Below are 18,510 nucleotides of genomic sequence, written 5' to 3'. Positions count from 1 at the left end.
TTTTTAGTGATAACTGGGTATTCACATCCTTGTAAAATTTTACACAGTTTTCAAAGAAAAAATTAGCTCCTGCACCTTGTGGGATTGAGGCTTGTGATAATCGTTGTTGTTGTTTCAAAAGATAAAATAAAATTACAAATTTAAGACTAAAAACCAAAAGAATTGCTGCTCTCAAATATTCTTTTTATGTCAGAAAGTGGAAAAAATCTTGACTGTACAGTAAGTTAATGATATCTCATCTATGGGATTATTTTATAACGTGGTTGGAGAGCATGAGTATGCCTGATTTAGAGCCAAATGAAAGATGGTTATAACTAGAAATTTGGTCCATAGCATCCCTAAAGAAAAAGGAAAAGGAACCATCAGCTATACTTCATATGCAAAAGTTTGAAGGCATGTATTAATGTTTTGAAGAACTAAAATTTCTTGTTGAACTCTGGGATATTTTATAAGCTCAGGTATCCTCAATACTACTATTTGTGACCTTTTGTCATTTGCATTGTCTATTTTTTCCAATGCTACAAAGTTTAAATATACATTTCAGGTAGAAATTATGGGGCTTTCATTGTTTCAGGTTCCAGCAAGACCTAACTACAGCTTGGTTTTATATTATGCTGCTGATAGGCCTATAAATAACAAGTCTCTTCTCAGTAAATTTGTTGATGGAACTGACATGTTTCGCGATTCTAGATTTAAACTAATCCCGAGAATTGTTGAGGTATGGACTATCTGCCAGCTTCAAGACCATGTTTAGTTTCACCAGCATAATTCGTCATGACATTTTAAGTAAGAAATGGGTTTTGACAGGGATATTGGATGGTGAAGCGTGCAGTTGGCACAAAAGCTTGTTTATTAGGTAAAGCAGTTTCCTGCAAATACCTAAGACAAGACAATTTCCTGGAGGTAACTGAATCAAGCATTCTTGAAGTTTGATTGCCCTTCTGAGAAAGATGAAAATTTTGTTGTCCTTTATGAAGAGACTTATTTTACAAAAATTATCATTTACATCTAATACAGAAATCCTATCAAGTCAAATACTGACTTTTGTAATGCATCTTTAACTTAGAAGATTAAATAGAAGGGAGAACTGGCTGCAGACTGTTCTGGCTCTCTTGTCCCTCTTTCTTCCTCTCCATTTGTTTCATCTTGTTTTTTTCTCCCATTTCTTCGTCTTACCCACTTTTATACCGGCATTTAGATCAACAGTTCTCTTGTAGTTGGTGTTTGACTCTGAGAGTCAGAAAGTACTGTTTGTCAGTGTTATCATCGTAACTGTTTGTCACGACCCCAAGGATATATTAGTAATACATGTCAAGTGTTTTCCTTATTAGTTGCATTTTCTGTTGTTGTTGTTGGCATTTTCAATTGTAAGCCTATAAATAGGCTTGAGTAGTTAGAGGAAGTAAGCTTAATGAATGATTTGAATTCTCTCATTTTCCCTCTCTCAATTCTCCTAGTTCTCTCTCCCGTCTTTCTCTCTTCTTCCTCAGTTCTGTCTGTTTTGTTCTTCCCTCCCTTTTTGCCCTATCAACCTCTAATTCTTACCAAATTCCTTCCTAGACCCTAGGCAAATCCTAGGGTCGTAACACTGTTTTTCTGTATATCTGATGTAATGTATGAAAGCCTAGATACCCTGAGGTGGTAGAAAAACGCATCCTGGAAATCTTGGAACTGTTAACCCATTATTTCCATTTGTGTTGATGCTAGTTGGGAAGCCAATGAGCATATTCCTCTTGAGACTAAAACATGGTGCAAAATTTTTATGGATTGCATTCTACTGGTCCATTTTATCTATTGGAATGCATAGCTCTGTTCAATGTTAGTTTGATTGGTTTTCTGCATAAATGTTAGCTAGCAGCAATTATGGAGTCTGGATCCCTTGCTTCAAATTGCCAATGCAGCTTTTGTCATTTAACAGATTTCAACTACTTCTGTGGTAGTTTCATTTTAGATTAAGTTTAGTGTTGGTCAGATCCTCATTCTCTTTGTTGATTTTGCTAAACTAGCTTCATAGACATCGAAACATCTCTTAACTACATGGTGTGGTGATTTTTTGTCATATACTAGAGTCACTTCTTCCCGATCATTTTAAAATTGTTGATAAGGAGTTATCTCTCTCTTAATTTGATCAATTGACATTGAGGTAACGCTGTAACCTTTTCAGGTTTAGCTGATATTCTATGCATTATTTTTTTAAAAAGAAAAAGAAAACAATGGTTTCTGATTACCGTTGGTTATTTGACACTTTTTTTTTTTTTTTTCCACCATCTACTTAAAATTATATTCTCAGAAACCTCTACTCTGCAGATTGATGTAGATATTGGCTCATCATCAGTTGCAAGGAGTGTTATCAGTCTTGTCCTTGGATATGTGACGAGCATTGTTGTTGATCTTGCAATTCTAGTTGAGGTCTGTGATTGTCAATTCAATTTTATTTGAATCACTATTCTCCTTATGATGTGCAAATTTGAGGCACTGTTGATCTTCAGTTTGCTGTGTCTTAGCTTTGAACATTAGTCATCTCATCGTATTGAAGTCAAAAACTTTCTGCAATGGCTCTTTTATGTTGAACTAGTTCCAAATTTGATTTGGGCAATAGGATTTAAGATGCTTTAGTGAGGGTATAATCGGTGTGCTGGATTTTGTGATAACAAATATCTAGAGAAAAAATAAATTAAAAAAGAAATCAACTTGAAAGGACAGATTGAGAAGGGGAGCATCCTGAAATTTTCAGCTTATTTAACCCTTTTCCTCGTATATTAGATTATTATGCTGCCCCTTTATTGTTTTATTTACTGCAGGTGTATTCCTAAATAAGCTAGAGAAAATTACTTTAGATCAGTTTATGCTAATCCGAATCTTGATGAAGTGTCTGGTGTTGCCTTTTGAATTCAACCCAATTTCATCAATTTAAGGATTAAATCCTACCTTATCATGTGAGGTTTTTAGTGTCTTAGTTCTGGTGCACTTTAAGGAGTTTGTTCTTGAAAAAAAATGGTCTTGGGGTCCCTTGTCAGTCTTTTTAAACTTTTTCCTTAGTTAATGAATTTTGGGGTGATAATGCACTTGTGAGATTGGAGTTAAATGTGTTCCTTCTTCTGCAGAAGATCATATTTTACCAAGCATGATTTACCAGGATGACTCAATGGTTACTGATGCAACTTTCTTCCCTACCCTAGCCTGTAAGCCCAAAGGGGTAACACTACAAATCCTTCCATCTCTATGTGTAGGAAAACTGCAACCCAATCATCTTTAGATAGCTGCAACTCTAGTTGGCATGATCTCCTCAAATCCAAACAAGGACAAGGGTCCATGGCAACGAAGAAAGATAATTAACTGACACCATGGAATATTAGCACATGTAGGACCAATCCACAACACTAGCTTTTCCTTTTTCTTACTTCCAATGGTGAGGATACCTTTCTCTCATTGCTGCCATGACCATGCAAAAGAACCCGCCCTTGGAGTAACCTTTATTTTCAGAGGAGAAGCACTCTCACCCTGTACACACGCACACAAATCCAACCTATGCCTGCCAACTGAATGGCCACAACGCACTTCAAGAATAACAGCCTCAGAATTAACCGCCTAGTCTTGTCATTCCTTCTGGATTGAATCCAAACTCTCTTGAAGAAAATGGCAAGGCTATCATCCCAACAGAAATATCTGTCACTAGCGATGTCTGAAAGATCTGGGAATTCCTCCCTAGGGGTCTTGATCAGACCAAGCAATCTCAACATGATTCTTGGAAGAATGTTGAAGTTTTCACTTCATATTTTTAGAAATAGGTACATTACTTAGCCTTCTGTCATGTAATTACCAATTATAGTAGTGATAAATAAAGTTAGTGCTGTGAGAGGTTGTATTCGGGTGTAGCAATGACATGTTGTACGTAGGCGGTTACACTTTTGGGCAGGAAGTCCATGTAATTGGGAAGGGTATAAAATGGTGCCGATCCAACTAATGGAGGCATCTGGAAGCTTAATGAAATTTCTTCTGAATTCCTTCTCTCTCTCTCTCTCTCTCCCTCTCTTTATTTCCCTCCCTCATTCTCTCTTTCTCTGGAAAATTCTCTCGACTCCTTGATCTCTGCCCTACCGGTAGAGATCAGTTGTGGATCAATTGCCAGATCTCTTAGGATCTGACACCTTCAATCTGGAATAGCAGTGTACTTGAAATAGTTAACTTGCAAACCTTATGTCAAATAGTTCAGGAGTTTTTATGTTTTTTTTTTTTTTCTTTAGAAATATCCAGGGATACCTTTTTTGCTCGTCTCTTTTATGTTGTCTGTTATTTTGTAGAGACAAGATCTGCGACTTTCTTGATTTCAATTGTTTTATGATCTTGGATATCAGGCATGCATAGCTAAAATATTGACATCAACATTTGTAGGCCAAAGAAGAGGCTGAACTTCCTGAATACATTCTTGGAACTGTTCGTCTGAATCGTGTGAAGCTGGACTCTGCTGTACCTCTTGAGCCTTGAGATATTTGATGCATCAGAAAGCTTTGACCATCATGTTTGCATGGGTAATGGCTTTATTACAACTGGAAGCATTCTATAAATTTCCAGATTGTGGTGCATACTATTGTTATATAATCTGCATCTTATGTTGAAAGTTATTTCTTATGGATACTTTCTCTACTTATCTTTAACCTGGCATGATTCTGTTTCCCCCTTTATTCTTTTAGTTATGATTCCACATAATTTTTGGATCTAAATTCCTACATCCACAAAATTAGAGGGGACAACCGTTAGTTGCAATGGTAAAGTTGCTCTTTTGCAACTAAAGGATTACAAATTTGATTTGTGAAAATAGTCTCTTTGCATAAAACAAGGGAAAAGTTGTAGAAAAACGACCCTCCATCTACCCTTGCATAGCATGGAGCCTCGTACATTTAGTTTTTTTTCACATCTACGAAGTATTTCTAGATTACTTACAAGACCAGTTTTGAAAATTCGCATTCACGTTTCAAATTGAATTTAAAAATTTAAAACAGCTCAATTAGATAGTATCAATCCGGCTAAAAAACTCACTGTGTATTCATGTGGCGTAAGACGTTGATTAAAATAGACTTGAACAATGTTCTATGTAGCTGTGGTTCAATTATGAATGGATTCTTCTGGTTTTGTTTTGCTTAGTAATAGCTCACATATTTTTAGTTTCTGTTCTCTCTGTAGAATGAATTTTCAAGGTCGTTTAAACCTGGGTCCATACGGAACAAGTGAAGAGCTTCCTGGAGAAGAAATTAAAATGGAGGACTTGTCCCTTTCTCCAATCACTTTTTACTAGCTCCGCCACTGTTTTCGTCTTTAGCCCTGCTACAGATTGATTGATAGTTGCTTTATGATTGTTTATTTTCATCCATGTAATTTAGACCCTCTTGAAAGCTGAGTCCACAAGCGATGATCCACCCTTCTACTACATTTTGTGCTTTTAGAATGTCAAAATTACCCTTCATTCTACACTAGGGGCTTTGATATTTAAGGGCTATGGGTCGTAAATCATCTACTAGGATTCCCCATGGAGTGGGAATTGTCTTTGGATATGTAATTTGTTATTGATTTCTGAAAATGGGTATTTCATAAGTAGTTAAGATATGAAACATAGCTCCTACTCTTTTTGACTGTGAGTGGCAATCTAATCCAAGTTGAATCCTTTTCTTCTCCTAAAAAGACGTGTTTTCAGCCCCACGGTGGGCTTGTGTCTTTTCCAAATCTGTTTTGGGAAAGCTTTTATGGGCCTTATTTTTCACTTTATTTCATGCTAATTTGATTTCAGTACCCGTGTGATTTTGTTGTCAGTTTTTATGTTTTAGTTCAGTTCAAGTTTTTAAATTTGCTTCGTTGAAAAATAAAACTATATTTATTATTTGATTTTTGTTGTATTTTCATAAGTATGAAAGCAAAATCACAAAATTTTAGTTTGATAAATCTATTTGTTGTTTCATAGGCTAGCGATCGAACTTTAACACAATGGATCTCCATTTGCATACATATATATATATATATGCATATGTACATATAATTTAATATTTAAAATTAATTGTGAAGATACACATTATGAAAAGTTAATGAAGAAAATTAAGCCAGTAAATAGAGAATGAAATGAAAGCAACACGTAAATACCAAGTTTTTGGAATGAGCTCTTTTTCTTTTCTGTTCTGTTCTTTTTTTCTTCTTAAGAACAAGAACATTTAAACTAATTCAAAAAATTAAAATCAATAGGGATGCCCTTAAGAGGCTGCATGCATAAAAAGTTGCTAGTGGTATGAATTAGGTAGAGCTAATTAAAATCAATCTAAATTTATAGGAAATAATGTTCTTACAACATGTTGGTGCAAAAAATGACACTAGAATCATGCTGCAACAACATTCTGTAATTGTATGTCACACTATGACTTTATTTTCATATGAAAATTTTGTTCACATAGGTTATCAAATATGGGTCATTATGTCAAGCCAAGAAATTAATTCAAGTCTAAATAATGTTTGGAACCCAACTTAAAAAGATGAATTAGCGGCAACAACTCTTAAATATTGGTATTTTGTGAGCTCATTATTATTAATTTTGAAAAATTTAGAGATTAATAGGACGAATTTTAAAATTTAAGAAGTTTGTGAACTAACTGACTAAAATTTAGACATATATCCAATCAATTTATCATGGTAATAAACAGCATCACGTGACTTCTTTATCTATTTAATGGGAGAAAATAACTCATTTGATGGCTTATAGTTTTTGAAAATGATTTCGCATCATTCTAATAACATTTCTTCTGTTAAAAATTTTCCTGAAAGTACAATTGATGGATGGTGAATTAGAGATGGATAAGTCAGAAGCCAAGAGGTCCCCATCACTGCATGTGATGGGGAGGAGGCAACATTGGTGGGTGAACTTTTACATCCAGCAGCAGAGGCTTGGAGAATACAAAAGGCTTTTAAGGCTATTATATGATAAAAGCAAACAAGAAAAAGATGAATGAATTTATCACAATTCTGTCCTTACATGCCCTGCACTACACTCACTGCTACTGACATATTAATTAAAGATGCCAATGCTCATCTATCATTTGTCTTCACACTGGCCCGGCAGCTTACTTGCATCACAGCAGGCTGCCCAAAGGCAGCATCACATTTCCACAACAACCTCAGAGACTTCAATGTTTGCAGGAGACTTCTTATTTTGTACACAACACAACCACCTCACATTTCCACACAACCCCCTCGAAGGCTTCTTATTTTGTCAGGGTCTTATGGGTTTTATTTTATAAACAAATGGTCATTTTACCCCCCTTAACGGGGTGAACGTAATCTTAGCCATTCTTTTGTTAAAAAAATAGAAAAAATGCACACTTATATCTTTAATATTTTGAATACTTGCCCCCTATCCCTTTCTCTCTCTCTCTTCGTACCGTTTGTTCGATTGTGTCTTTAGTCTTTGTCCTTGACTTACGTTATTGTCACCTCACCCCTTGTGTGTTGATTATCGCTACATTATCTCTTATTATGAAAAGGCAGTGAAAGGCGAGGCGATAGCAGTGAGAAAGAGTTGTTGTAAAAGAAAAAAAAAAAGAAAAGAACAAAAAATAAAAAATAAATTTCTTAAAGAGAAAAACTCACCCTAAAATGTTTTTTTTAACCTTACACTAATGAGTTAAGTTCACCTCTTAAAAAGGGATGAACAAGAACAAAATTGCACTGATGGTCATTAGTCGGCAGCAAAGTTTGCCCACAAATGGCATGATGAAAGAAGTGCATGGATGCCATCACTTTCCAATTTTTCATCCTTAAATGACCCAACAATCTAAACTAAAGCCCTGAAATTATAAGCACCCATAAAGACGAGAGATTGAACTTGAAGCCACGGTATTAGGTGGATTCCATTCACAAAAGCATGTATAATGTCACATCAAGTGTCTAATTATTTGTAATGACTGTTCCAACATCATTAACCCTATTTTCAGGGGCTATAATCCACCATCAACGTCTACTTTGACTGGTCCATTCCCAATCCCATAGCAGAAAAAAGGCAAAGCAAAGCACCTTTATTTATGGCATGGATTTGTGATGATTAAGGAGCAGGCCCCACGAGTTTGAGAATTTATATAATTATATGTATATATAATATGCGTAAATTACACTCCCAAGACAAATTATAAGAGGCCCTTTGATTTTTAAAAATTATACTTGCTTCTCTTGTAGAAATTTGTGCACTGGCAAATTTATTTTATTCTTATGTTTAGAAAGTATCGATTATTTTACTCTCTTCATCAACAACCATCTCTCTTCCTTGCTTTAAATTATTCTCTCTCCTCTTTTCTTTATTTTTCTATTTTTTTACAAATGCATTAAAATCTGTATATGAACTCGTTTAAGATAAATTTAAATTTTAAACGAAAAAGGGACTATTAGCTTTTTACCACTAATGAAACTTTGAGACTCTTTTCTTCTTTTTTGTTAAAAAAATAAATTTTATGTTCAAATCTCAATGATTAATTCAATACTTTAAATTATTTTAAGTATATTTAAAGGCACCTTAACAAAATAATAGATAAATTTTAAATGAGATGGTGGCTGGTGATTCAACACCACAGTACTTGAAATCCAACCAAATTAGTCGGTACAAAAAACTTAATTGAAGTGAGCCCTTTGGAGAAAGAAAGCAAAGATGCCCACAATATAAGAATACCTTTAATCCCTAATGGCAAACACCATCTTAAATAAACAAACACTCCAATGGTCCCCTCTTGTTCCTAAAAGCAACCCATCGATATTCACCTATCAACTAATCACTATACATAATTCCCTCCTTTTTTGAAATCTTTCTCTATTCCCCATGCACTTCCGAACCCAACGAAAGCACACAATAAACATATTATTAACCCGACAACAGTTTCTCTTCCACTTGTTATAGACACTGTCCCGCTCTTTCTTTCTTGATTTGTGAGTTCCAATGGAGATCTCGAGACCCTCATGCTTCCACCTTCTTCTTGCTTTGATGTTCATGGCTGCAGTTCTGGCAGTTGATCCCGTCTCAGAGGCACTTTTGAGCTTGAAATCTGAGCTCACAGATTATTCCGACAGTTTGAGTGACTGGTTTGTGCCTTCTGGGCTGAAGCCAGCTGGAAAAATCTATGCTTGTTCTTGGTCTGGTGTCACATGTGACAAGAACTCTACCAAAGTCATTGGCTTGAACCTGTCCATGAAGGATCTTGGAGGTGTAATGTCAGGAAAGCAATTCAGCCTCTTCACAGACCTTGTTGATCTCAACTTCAGTTTCAATTCTTTCTCAGAACAACTCCCTACTGGGATTTTCAATCTCAACAATCTAAGAAGCTTGGACATCAGCAGAAACAATTTCTCAGGCCACTTCCCCGTTGGTGTCTCCAATCTCCACCATCTGGTTGTCTTTGATGCCTTCAGCAACAGCTTCTCAGGCCTCTTACCAGCCGAAGTTTCGCAGCTTCAATTCCTTAAAGTACTCAATCTTGCTGGGAGTTACTTCAGTGGACCAATCGCATCAGAGTATGGCTCATTCAAGAGCCTTGAATTCATTCACTTGGCAGGCAATTTTCTCAGTGGCAGCATACCACCAGAGCTGGGGCAGCTCAAAACAGTGACCCATATGGAGATTGGTTATAACAGTTACCAAGGAAGCATTCCCTGGCAACTGGGTAACATGAGCCAGCTTGAGTATCTTGATATTGCCGGCGCAAACCTCTCTGGTTCAATACCAAAGCAGCTCAGCAATCTCACCAACCTTCAGTCACTTTTTCTGTTCAGAAACCAACTCACTGGATTGATTCCATGGGAGCTCTCAAAAATCATGCCCCTCAGAAGCCTGGACCTTTCTGATAACCAGCTTTCTGGGCCCATTCCTGAGAGCTTTGCAGACTTGAAGAATCTTAGGCTGCTCAGCCTGATGTACAATAACATGAATGGCACTGTTCCTGAAGGTATTGCACAGCTTCCATCACTTGATTCTCTCTTCATATGGAACAATTTCTTTCATGGGCCACTTCCACAAAGCTTGGGCAGGTATTCAAAGCTGAAATGGGTGGATGTTTCAACAAATAATTTCATTGGGAGAATTCCACCAGATATATGTTCAGGAGGGGTCTTGTTGAAGTTGATCCTCTTTTCAAATAATTTTTCTGGTGGACTATCTCCATCTCTCACCAATTGTTCATCTCTCGTTCGCCTACGAATAGAAAATAATTCTTTCTCAGGTGAGATCCCTCTGAGATTCAGTGGACTTCCTGATATGGCATATGTTGATCTGTCTAGAAATAGGTTCACAGGAGGAATTCCCACTGATATTTCCCAAGCTCCCAAGCTTCAGTACTTTAATGTGTCTAATAATCCTGAGCTTGGAGGTATAGTCCCAACACAGACATGGTCTTTGCCACAGCTTCAGAACTTCTCAGCATCCTCTTGTAGCATTACTGGAAATCTTCCTCCATTCGAATCCTGCAAATCACTCTCTGTAGTTGAATTAAGGACAAACATGTTGTCAGGACCCGTTCCAGGAAGTGTCTCCAACTGCCAGGTTATTGAGAAGATGGACTTGGCCAACAATAATTTCACTGGTCACTTACCTGAGGAGCTGGCTACTCTTCCTGCTCTCTCTGAATTAGATTTTTCACATAATAATTTCAGTGGTCCAATACCCACAACGTTTGCCAATTCTTCAAGACTGATGATTCTGAACGTATCATTCAATCATATCTCCGGTTCCATTCCACCAGAAAAGAAATTTAGATCGATGGGGAGCAGTGCTTTTGTCGGAAATCCAGAGCTATGTGGAGCACCCCTGCAACCTTGTCCTGGTACAACAAAAATTCCAAATGGACTCCAATTGGGAATCAGGAGGACACAGAAGTTTGCTTGGGTTCTTATACTGTGTTCAGTGGTGGTTCTATGCGTCACAGTTTCAATCATTGGTGTATTTTACTTCCGGAGAGGAAGTGAAGGCCAGTGGAGAATGGTCTCATTTATTGGACTTCCTCGGTTCACTGCAAATGATATTTTGAGGAGCTTCAATTCCACAGAAGTTATAGAGACGATGCCGCCATTGTCAGGTTCATTCTGCAAAGCAGTCCTGCCCACAGGAATAACAGTTTCAGTCAAGAAGATTGAGGTGGATGCCAAAAATATGAAGGCAATGCTAGAATTCATAACACGGCTGGGCAATGCAAGACATAAGAACTTGACCAGACTGCTTGGATTTTGCTATAACAATCATCTGGGTTATCTTTTGTATGATTACTTGCCTGAAAGTAATCTAGCCGAGAAGATAAAAATGAAGAGAGATTGGATAGCCAAGGTCAAAATTGTGATCGGCATTGCAAGGGGACTTTGCTTCCTCCATCACGATTGTTATCCTGTGATTCCCCATGGAGATTTGAGGGCTAGTAACATTGTGTTTGACGAAAACGTGGAACCCCATTTGGCTGAATATGGGCTTAAATTTCTGGCAAAGTGGAACCACCATTCATTTCCAGCAGCAACTTGCAGGACTGAAACAGGTAGTAATCTATAATGAAGCTTAAAATTAGATCCACAAATATTGCAGGTTGCAAAAATTAGATCCACAAATAAAAGTGTTTAGTAATTTTGAAATGAAGCTTAAAAATGGCCCTTTAATTGTTTTTCTAGAAAGAGTATATAATAGAGATCTATAATTTCTAAAACTACAGAACTTCAGGAACATATAGTACCTTTTTCTTTTCCTATCAGCCTACATGTTTTTTGTTACAAATATATTTCCTGCATGCATACAAAGTCGCATCAATTTTTTGGACTGCATAATGTTTCAGCTTTCTAATAAATACAATGTGTTCTATCATTCCATAGGTTACCATCTTTACAAATAGTTGCGGAAAGTTCCTTTGTTTTTCTAGTTGACAGAATGTTTAGCTATCCAGTTGACGTACTTTCTAAGCTTTCGACTCACAGTTTTGGATCCAATGTAGAGCTGTTTCCTTTACCTGGAAAAGTAGAATATCGTGTGTCATTTTCTTTATCAATCAATTCTTACATTGATGGGAATGCACTTGTACTAGTTCTAAAGTAAAGCATAAGCTTGGTCTGTCCTTTTCACTTGTCTGAAAAATACAGTTCTTTTACAATTACATAGGTTTATTTCACAGCCTAGTTCCTTCAATTGTTGCACTAATCCTTTTCAGGAACATGCAAAGCTGAAGTTCTTTCACAAATTTCTGCAGGTGAATACAATAGTGCCATAAAAGAGGAACTCTACTTGGATATTTACAACTTTGGGGAGGTAATTCTGGAAGTTCTAACAAATGGCAGGCTGAAAAATCAAGGAGGAAGCATTCATGGGAAACCGATGGAGACACTTTTACGAGAGATTAGCCATGAGAATGAAGTTGGTTCCTCCAATTCACTCAGAGAGGAAATAAAGCTGGTTATTGAAGTTGCTTTGCTCTGCACCAGAAGCAGGCCATGTGAGAGGCCATCCATGGAAGAAATATTGAAGCTTCTGTCAGGGCTGAAGCCACAAACAAAATAACAGGATCTGTGAGCTACAGGGCTTATATCATAGGAAGTTTAGCAGATAAGAGTGAATTTTTGGATTTGATTTGGTGGATAACGTGTTTGTCACAATTACTAGAACTCCTATGCTGTAAAATAGAAGGCTATAATTTTGTGTATTCTTCATGCATCTTATGTACAAATTTTTTTTTTACTGTGTTCTCTTTTTTGGGGGTGGGGGGCAGGATTTGGTAGGTTGCTGCTATTACTCCATTTCACCCCTGCCCCTCCAAAAGGCTCTGTAATTGCTATTTTGGGTATCTTAAATCTAACAAGCCCCAGAACAAATACACAGAAAGTGTGAAGATGTAGGATGTCCATCTTCCACGTTACCAGATAGGTTTAATGAGATTTTTCTGTAACCAGACGCTAGTGACAAAAAAGGCAATACAAGTGCAAGTAAAGAGCATAAATGTCTGCAAAGTACTACAGATTCTGCTTGTGAATCAATATTCTATATTGAGTACCATACAAGTAAGGACCCACTCGGTGAACATTAGAAGAAGAATTTCAAGTTTAATGCAATAGAGCCATAATGCAAGCTTAACACTGAGTAATTTTGTGAAGCACTTTCAGAACATCATAACACAATGTGAATACAAGAATAGGATGAATAGCAAAACTTTAGCTTCAGCTGCACTGATCATTCACTTTAGAATGACAGGAGAAGATTGTGCTTCAAGAAAATCAAACCAAAATAATGCCATAAAAGTCTTCTACTCCATATAAAAACTGAAAATAAATCAACATAGTTCAGGACCTGAAATTGATAGAAGCTATCATCAATGAATATTTAAACATAATGAACCAAAGCAAGTTGACAACATACCATGCCAGACAAATTTGTCTGGAGAAAATTGTGAACCATTCGGCACTTAAAAGTAAAATTAGAGGATCAAATCAATCATTTTATTATACAGCTATTCTAAACAAATTTCACAATCAAAGTTGAAGTACTTAATTAACAAAGGAAGAGAGAAGGTTATCTCCTGGAAAATTATGCGATTAATGTGTGGAACTTATTTAGATTGTCTGGCACCTTATCATATTGTCTCCCAGAAAAATGTCCTAGCACATGCCAAAAAGATCTGAATGCTTACTTTACTTTGATTTGCTACTTCTTTCATGAACCCCATTCCTAGCAGGTTTTCACACTTGTACAGTTTGCATGTAACAGCAAATTGTTTTTAGGTGTACTATTAGTGCGTTCTTTTTGCGTGTGATATATTGAATCTGAAGCAGTCTATTTACATCAAATGGTACATTCAAAAACCCTTTCTCATAAACTTTTTGCATTCACGAGAGGAAAAGAACAGAAGAAAACATAAGGCAATATCCCGGCCCGGCTTAGTGGCCTATGCCTAGGGCCCCAAAATTATTAATTATTTAAAATTTATTTTTTTTGTTTTTTGAGATATAAAATTACTAATTCAATTTCATGATAGTTTTTTTGTTTGAATTCATGGTTTGTTTATTTTGTTGTTCCATTTGGACAAGGAGGTTCCAACTCCTCAAGTCCATGAAACATTTTTCAATATTAAACAATGAATATTGAAGTATCATTTAGATGAGAAAAGCTTCGACTCTTCAAATTTACGAATCATTTTCTAATGTTAGTCAATGAATAACAAGGGATCATTCACACAAGGAGGCCCGCCAACTCTCTAAGTTCACGGATTATTTTTCAATTTTAAACAATAAATAGTGAGGTATAAATCAATAATGCAACGGGAAAAAAATGCAATAAGTGACATTATTTTAGGAAGACAATTTGATAAAACGATTTTTTGGATGGTGAAAATTTCATCTAAATAATCTGTACTGATATGGGCATTAAAAAAAAATAAAAGTAAATCGGTGATTTTCTAATTTACAAGATCTGGCCGTGGATTCTCTATATTTTTTTTTTTATTCAAACTCTTAAGTTTTTAGATTTTTTTTCTTTTGTCTATATTGTCAATTGAAAAAAAATACTTTCTAAACTTGAATACAAAAAATTTAATTAGTGATTTTGCATCTAAAAAAGCAAGCAATGTAAATTTTAAATACTTTTTAATATTTATTTACATTATTAAAGAGCCACAAAAATAACTCTTGCCTAGAACTACAAATATTTTTTAAACCGTCCTCGACAATATCTTCCTAATATACACAAATATTCTTTAAGTCGGCCTTAGTAATATCTTCCTAATACACATAAATAATTAGTGATTTTGTATCTAAAAAAGCATGTAGGGTAAATTTTAAATAATTTATAATATTTATTTATATTATTAAAAGATCATAAAAATAACTATCGCTTAGAGTTACAAATATAAGCCAATCTTGACAATATCTTTCCAATATACACAAATATTCTTTAAATCAGACTTGGTAATATCTTCCCAATATACGTACACACGCACATTAACAACTTGTTTTAAGCCTAGGCCTCAAAATTCAAAACACTTTTTGGAAGGGATCTTTACCAGGAAAAAAGAAACTCTGTTTCGGCGGAACCTCTTCTGTAATTCTTGTTGGCCAAAGCCCCAAACAGAAATCGACCATGGCTGGGCGGCTTTGACGGCAATTGTCTGAAGCCGCCGCCGCCGGCCAACATCCCTCCCCCAACACACGCTCCCACGCGCACAGCTTGGCTGCCAATCTTCCAAACCCTAAAATGAATTTAGGGTGTTTGGTTGGTTGGTGCAAGCCTAATCCAATCCATGGATAGGCTGCACCTGATTTGCTCCTAGTCAATCCAGATTTATTTAATGCCCAAGTTGATAAAGGATAATTGGGATACTCAATTCCAATCGTTATCTTATTTCAGATTTAATTCAATCCAGATTTATTTAATGCTCAAATTGATAAAGGGTAATTGGGATAGCCAATTCCAATTTTTATCCAATTCCTAATTAAATACATAATATTTATATTAGCTTATGATATTCCTGCTTATCTAATTCCCAATTTAATTGGATTAGCTTATGATATTGCTAGTTTATTTACTTCCTGTATATTATCCTTGGTTAGCCTAATCCAATGGTTGTCCAATTCCTATTTTAATTTAGTAGGTAAAACAAACCTAATTTGGGCCGAACCTAATTTTATTTCAATCTAACCCAAATTTATTTTCAAAAATCTAGAATTTAATTGGTAAGCTTAATCATTGTATTTTATTAAAATTGTTGTACCCCCAAGATCGAGAAGAGCCTCAGATAGTAAGGAAGGTTTTTTCGAAAAGGCAATGATTCTTTTTCAAAGAATCTTTTTGTAAAGAACTTTTGTTCGAAAATGAGGTTTTTCTTTCCGAAAGAAAGTATAACCAATCAGCACGTGTCCCCCCAGATTTATTGACACATGTTATCACGATAATTCTCGGGATTCAAGCCCTATAAAAACCAAATTACAGTATTCAAAAAATGACTTTTGGTAATCATTTGTCACCCTAACTTTTCTTTCTAAAACTTTAGTTTACTTTTGGTAACACGTTTTCTCTCGATAGCTAACTTAAGCATCAGAGGATTTTCGCGAATGAAAATCCCCCACGAGCCTTCAAACCTTCTATTGGTTGTTTGCAGTTCTTTCCAAAAGCCTTTATCGTCTTTTTCGAGAGAGGTTCCAAACTCTCTCTAAAGGCCTACTTCATCATTTTCGAGAAAGGTCCCAAACTCTTTTTGAAGGTCTACTTCGTCCTTTTCGAGAGAGGTACCAGCACAAGACCCATCCTTTCACTAATCCTTTCAGAAAGACTCATCTCGGTAAGCCCTAGATCCTTTCGAAAATACTCCTCTCGAGAAGCCCCAAATCGTTTCGAAAAGACTCATTTCAAATAGAGCAACTAGTTAGAATCCAATATTGCTAACTAAAATAAAAGTTAGCCATTGATGCACCATGTATACTTAAGGGTGAGAGTTGGTTCGTCCTTGTTGGCATGAAAGGTTTCGTCAAAGTATAATTTGTAGGTGAGAGTCATTCTGCCCTTAAGATAATTGAATATAGAAATTCATAGTTCTAACTTGTTTACTCCTAAGAGTGCGTGTTTATTTGTTATTTCCTACATTGTCTTAATTACTATTTGACATAACATGACATGATGATTTATCTTTAGATGCATTGATTCTGTATCCCCCGTTATAATGTTCTTTATCCCTTACTAAGTTAGTGGTAGATTTTTTTTTTTTTTTTAAAGAGTCAGTGGTAGATTTACCCCTTAACAATTTTAGATTTGTAGATTGATATTGACTCTGACTGTAAGAATCGTGGTAGACGATTCTAATTGCATTACCCTAGACACGATTCGGCCTACAACACGTTCACCACATTTCACTGGACTTATGCATGGGAAGGCTTATGTTTCTTTCTTTTGTGTTTTAGTTAATTTTGAATATTATAATTAAATGATGAATTTCGGGACAGTGGGCAATATTCGTAATTAACTGAAATGCTTAAATGACAAATGATAATGGTATAGTGTAAGTCTTATTATTTTCTATTGGAGTTTTTAACTTTTTAAGGATAGTGCCAATTACAGCCTCCAAAATTGGGGCGTGGCGTTAAGATGGAAACTAACCATAACCATGGAAAAACCAAATACTGAGCAAGAAAAAATGGTGTAAGATAACAGAGCATCATTATTAGTCTTTCACTACACTAGAACAATGGAATTTTCAGAGGATGGATATGGGGAACCTCTCCATTCAGTTCATTGCCTTGGGCTCATCTACAAAGAGGCAACACTGAAGTGGTGATACCTGTGACCACCTCAAACACTTTAAAATTATACCAACTATTTAAATGTAAAATCTATACAACCTACTCTAGACCTATATGACCAAGATAAATTACAAATGTAAAATTCAATACCATGTTACCTTAAATAAAGCAATCAAGTTGCCATGTCTTTTACACTCAACCGGCTTAAAAGATGGCACTTTACTCCCCTTCTACTACGAAAGAAATGTCAACAGGTCTCGCACCATATTTTGACTCCATGGACAGTGTGGCAATTCTCATTAAATTATTATAGGTTTTGAAATGTGAGACCAAAAGTGGCTCTTTGGTTGAAGGTGACAAGAGGTGCTAGAATAGAAGCTGCTGCAGTGCATTTTGTTGCAAGATGTATGATCTAGCCAATGATTGTTCACAAACATCCATTCATCAGGCAAATTCAAAATCATGACAAAGATGATGAATTAAACAGTTGACCTCTTTAGCTTCTTCACCATCTATGAAAATGAGCTAATGAAATAGATATTATTAATCTTTCCTGCAATGAATAGTAAAGCCGCAATAATTCTAATATTTCTGATAATTCATTTTCAAGTTACAATTGTCCTGAATAAATGGTTGTTGCGGATAGGTTAGCCTTGTCTGTTAGTTCAGTTCATGTTGCAGCTGCTTTTACCTTTGTTAAAAGTAGAATTCATATATTCTACCTCACCTAATGGGATTAAGCCTTCGTGTTACTGTTTTTTTTTTTTTTTTTTTTATCTTTAAGTTTGTTGACACATATTTTTATAACACTCCACGTCGAGCAATAGAAAGACTGGGACAACTTATCCTGATGGGCCTACGCGAACTTCCCGGAAGGGTCATTCATTCTTGGATTTTCCCGAATCAAGCACGTTTAACCCTGTAGTTCTTTACTTGCATTCAGCCCAAAAGGTATCTAGTTGGTGTTGTTTTTTTCCTTACTTATCTTCGATATATACTACCATTTTTCTGGGCTTTGGGGGTATTACATATATCGTGTCATCATCATGGGGCCCACAGTTGCAAGTTAACTCTTTAGCTCTCGCCCTTCAACGGCCAGGAGCCCCACTGCACTTATGAGCCCCTCAGTAGTTGCCCTTTAGACAACCGATGTGGGACGAACCCGATACATCCACACCATGATGAACCGCAGTTGTCCCAAACCTTTATATTGCTCGATATAGGGTGTTACAAAAATGTGTGTCAACATTT

General features: G+C 36.0%; 2 protein-coding genes across 5 annotated transcripts in view; both read left to right on the top strand.

Annotated features, from left to right (window-relative positions):
• Positions 1-5,606, top strand: part of LOC127806429 (protein ENHANCED DISEASE RESISTANCE 2) — an 87,005-nt gene extending 81,399 nt beyond the window's left edge. The window contains exons 19-23 of one of the 3 annotated variants that reach the window (XM_052343719.1): positions 575-718; positions 808-903; positions 2,308-2,409; positions 4,393-4,529; positions 5,164-5,606. In XM_052343719.1, coding sequence (XP_052199679.1) covers positions 575-718; positions 808-903; positions 2,308-2,409; positions 4,393-4,485 — 435 coding nt within the window. In that variant the 3' untranslated portion in view covers positions 4,486-4,529; positions 5,164-5,606. The remainder of the gene's footprint in view (positions 1-574; positions 719-807; positions 904-2,307; positions 2,410-4,392; positions 4,530-5,163) is intronic. The other 2 variants (XM_052343718.1, XM_052343720.1) reach the window with 2 other exon arrangements.
• Positions 5,607-8,722: 3,116 nt separating this feature from the next.
• On the top strand, positions 8,723-12,920 carry LOC127806918 (leucine-rich repeat receptor-like protein kinase TDR). 2 transcript variants are annotated; one of them, XM_052344516.1, is made up of 2 exons: positions 8,723-11,531; positions 12,192-12,920. In XM_052344516.1, the coding sequence occupies exons 1-2, from the start codon at positions 8,957-8,959 to the stop codon at positions 12,536-12,538; spliced, it is 2,922 nt and encodes a 973-aa protein (XP_052200476.1). In that variant the 5' UTR covers positions 8,723-8,956; the 3' UTR covers positions 12,539-12,920. The 2 variants fall into 2 exon arrangements, with proteins under 2 accessions (XP_052200476.1, XP_052200477.1); XM_052344517.1 differs by having other exon boundaries at positions 8,725-11,531; positions 12,231-12,914.
• The last annotated feature ends 5,590 nt before the right edge of the window (positions 12,921-18,510 follow it).

Source organism: Diospyros lotus, chromosome 7 (genome assembly GCF_014633365.1).
Source record: "Diospyros lotus cultivar Yz01 chromosome 7, ASM1463336v1, whole genome shotgun sequence".
Taxonomy (NCBI): Eukaryota; Viridiplantae; Streptophyta; class Magnoliopsida; order Ericales; family Ebenaceae; genus Diospyros; species Diospyros lotus.
Note: the sequence above shows the minus strand (reverse complement) of the source record. Positions and strands in the feature narration are given on the sequence as shown.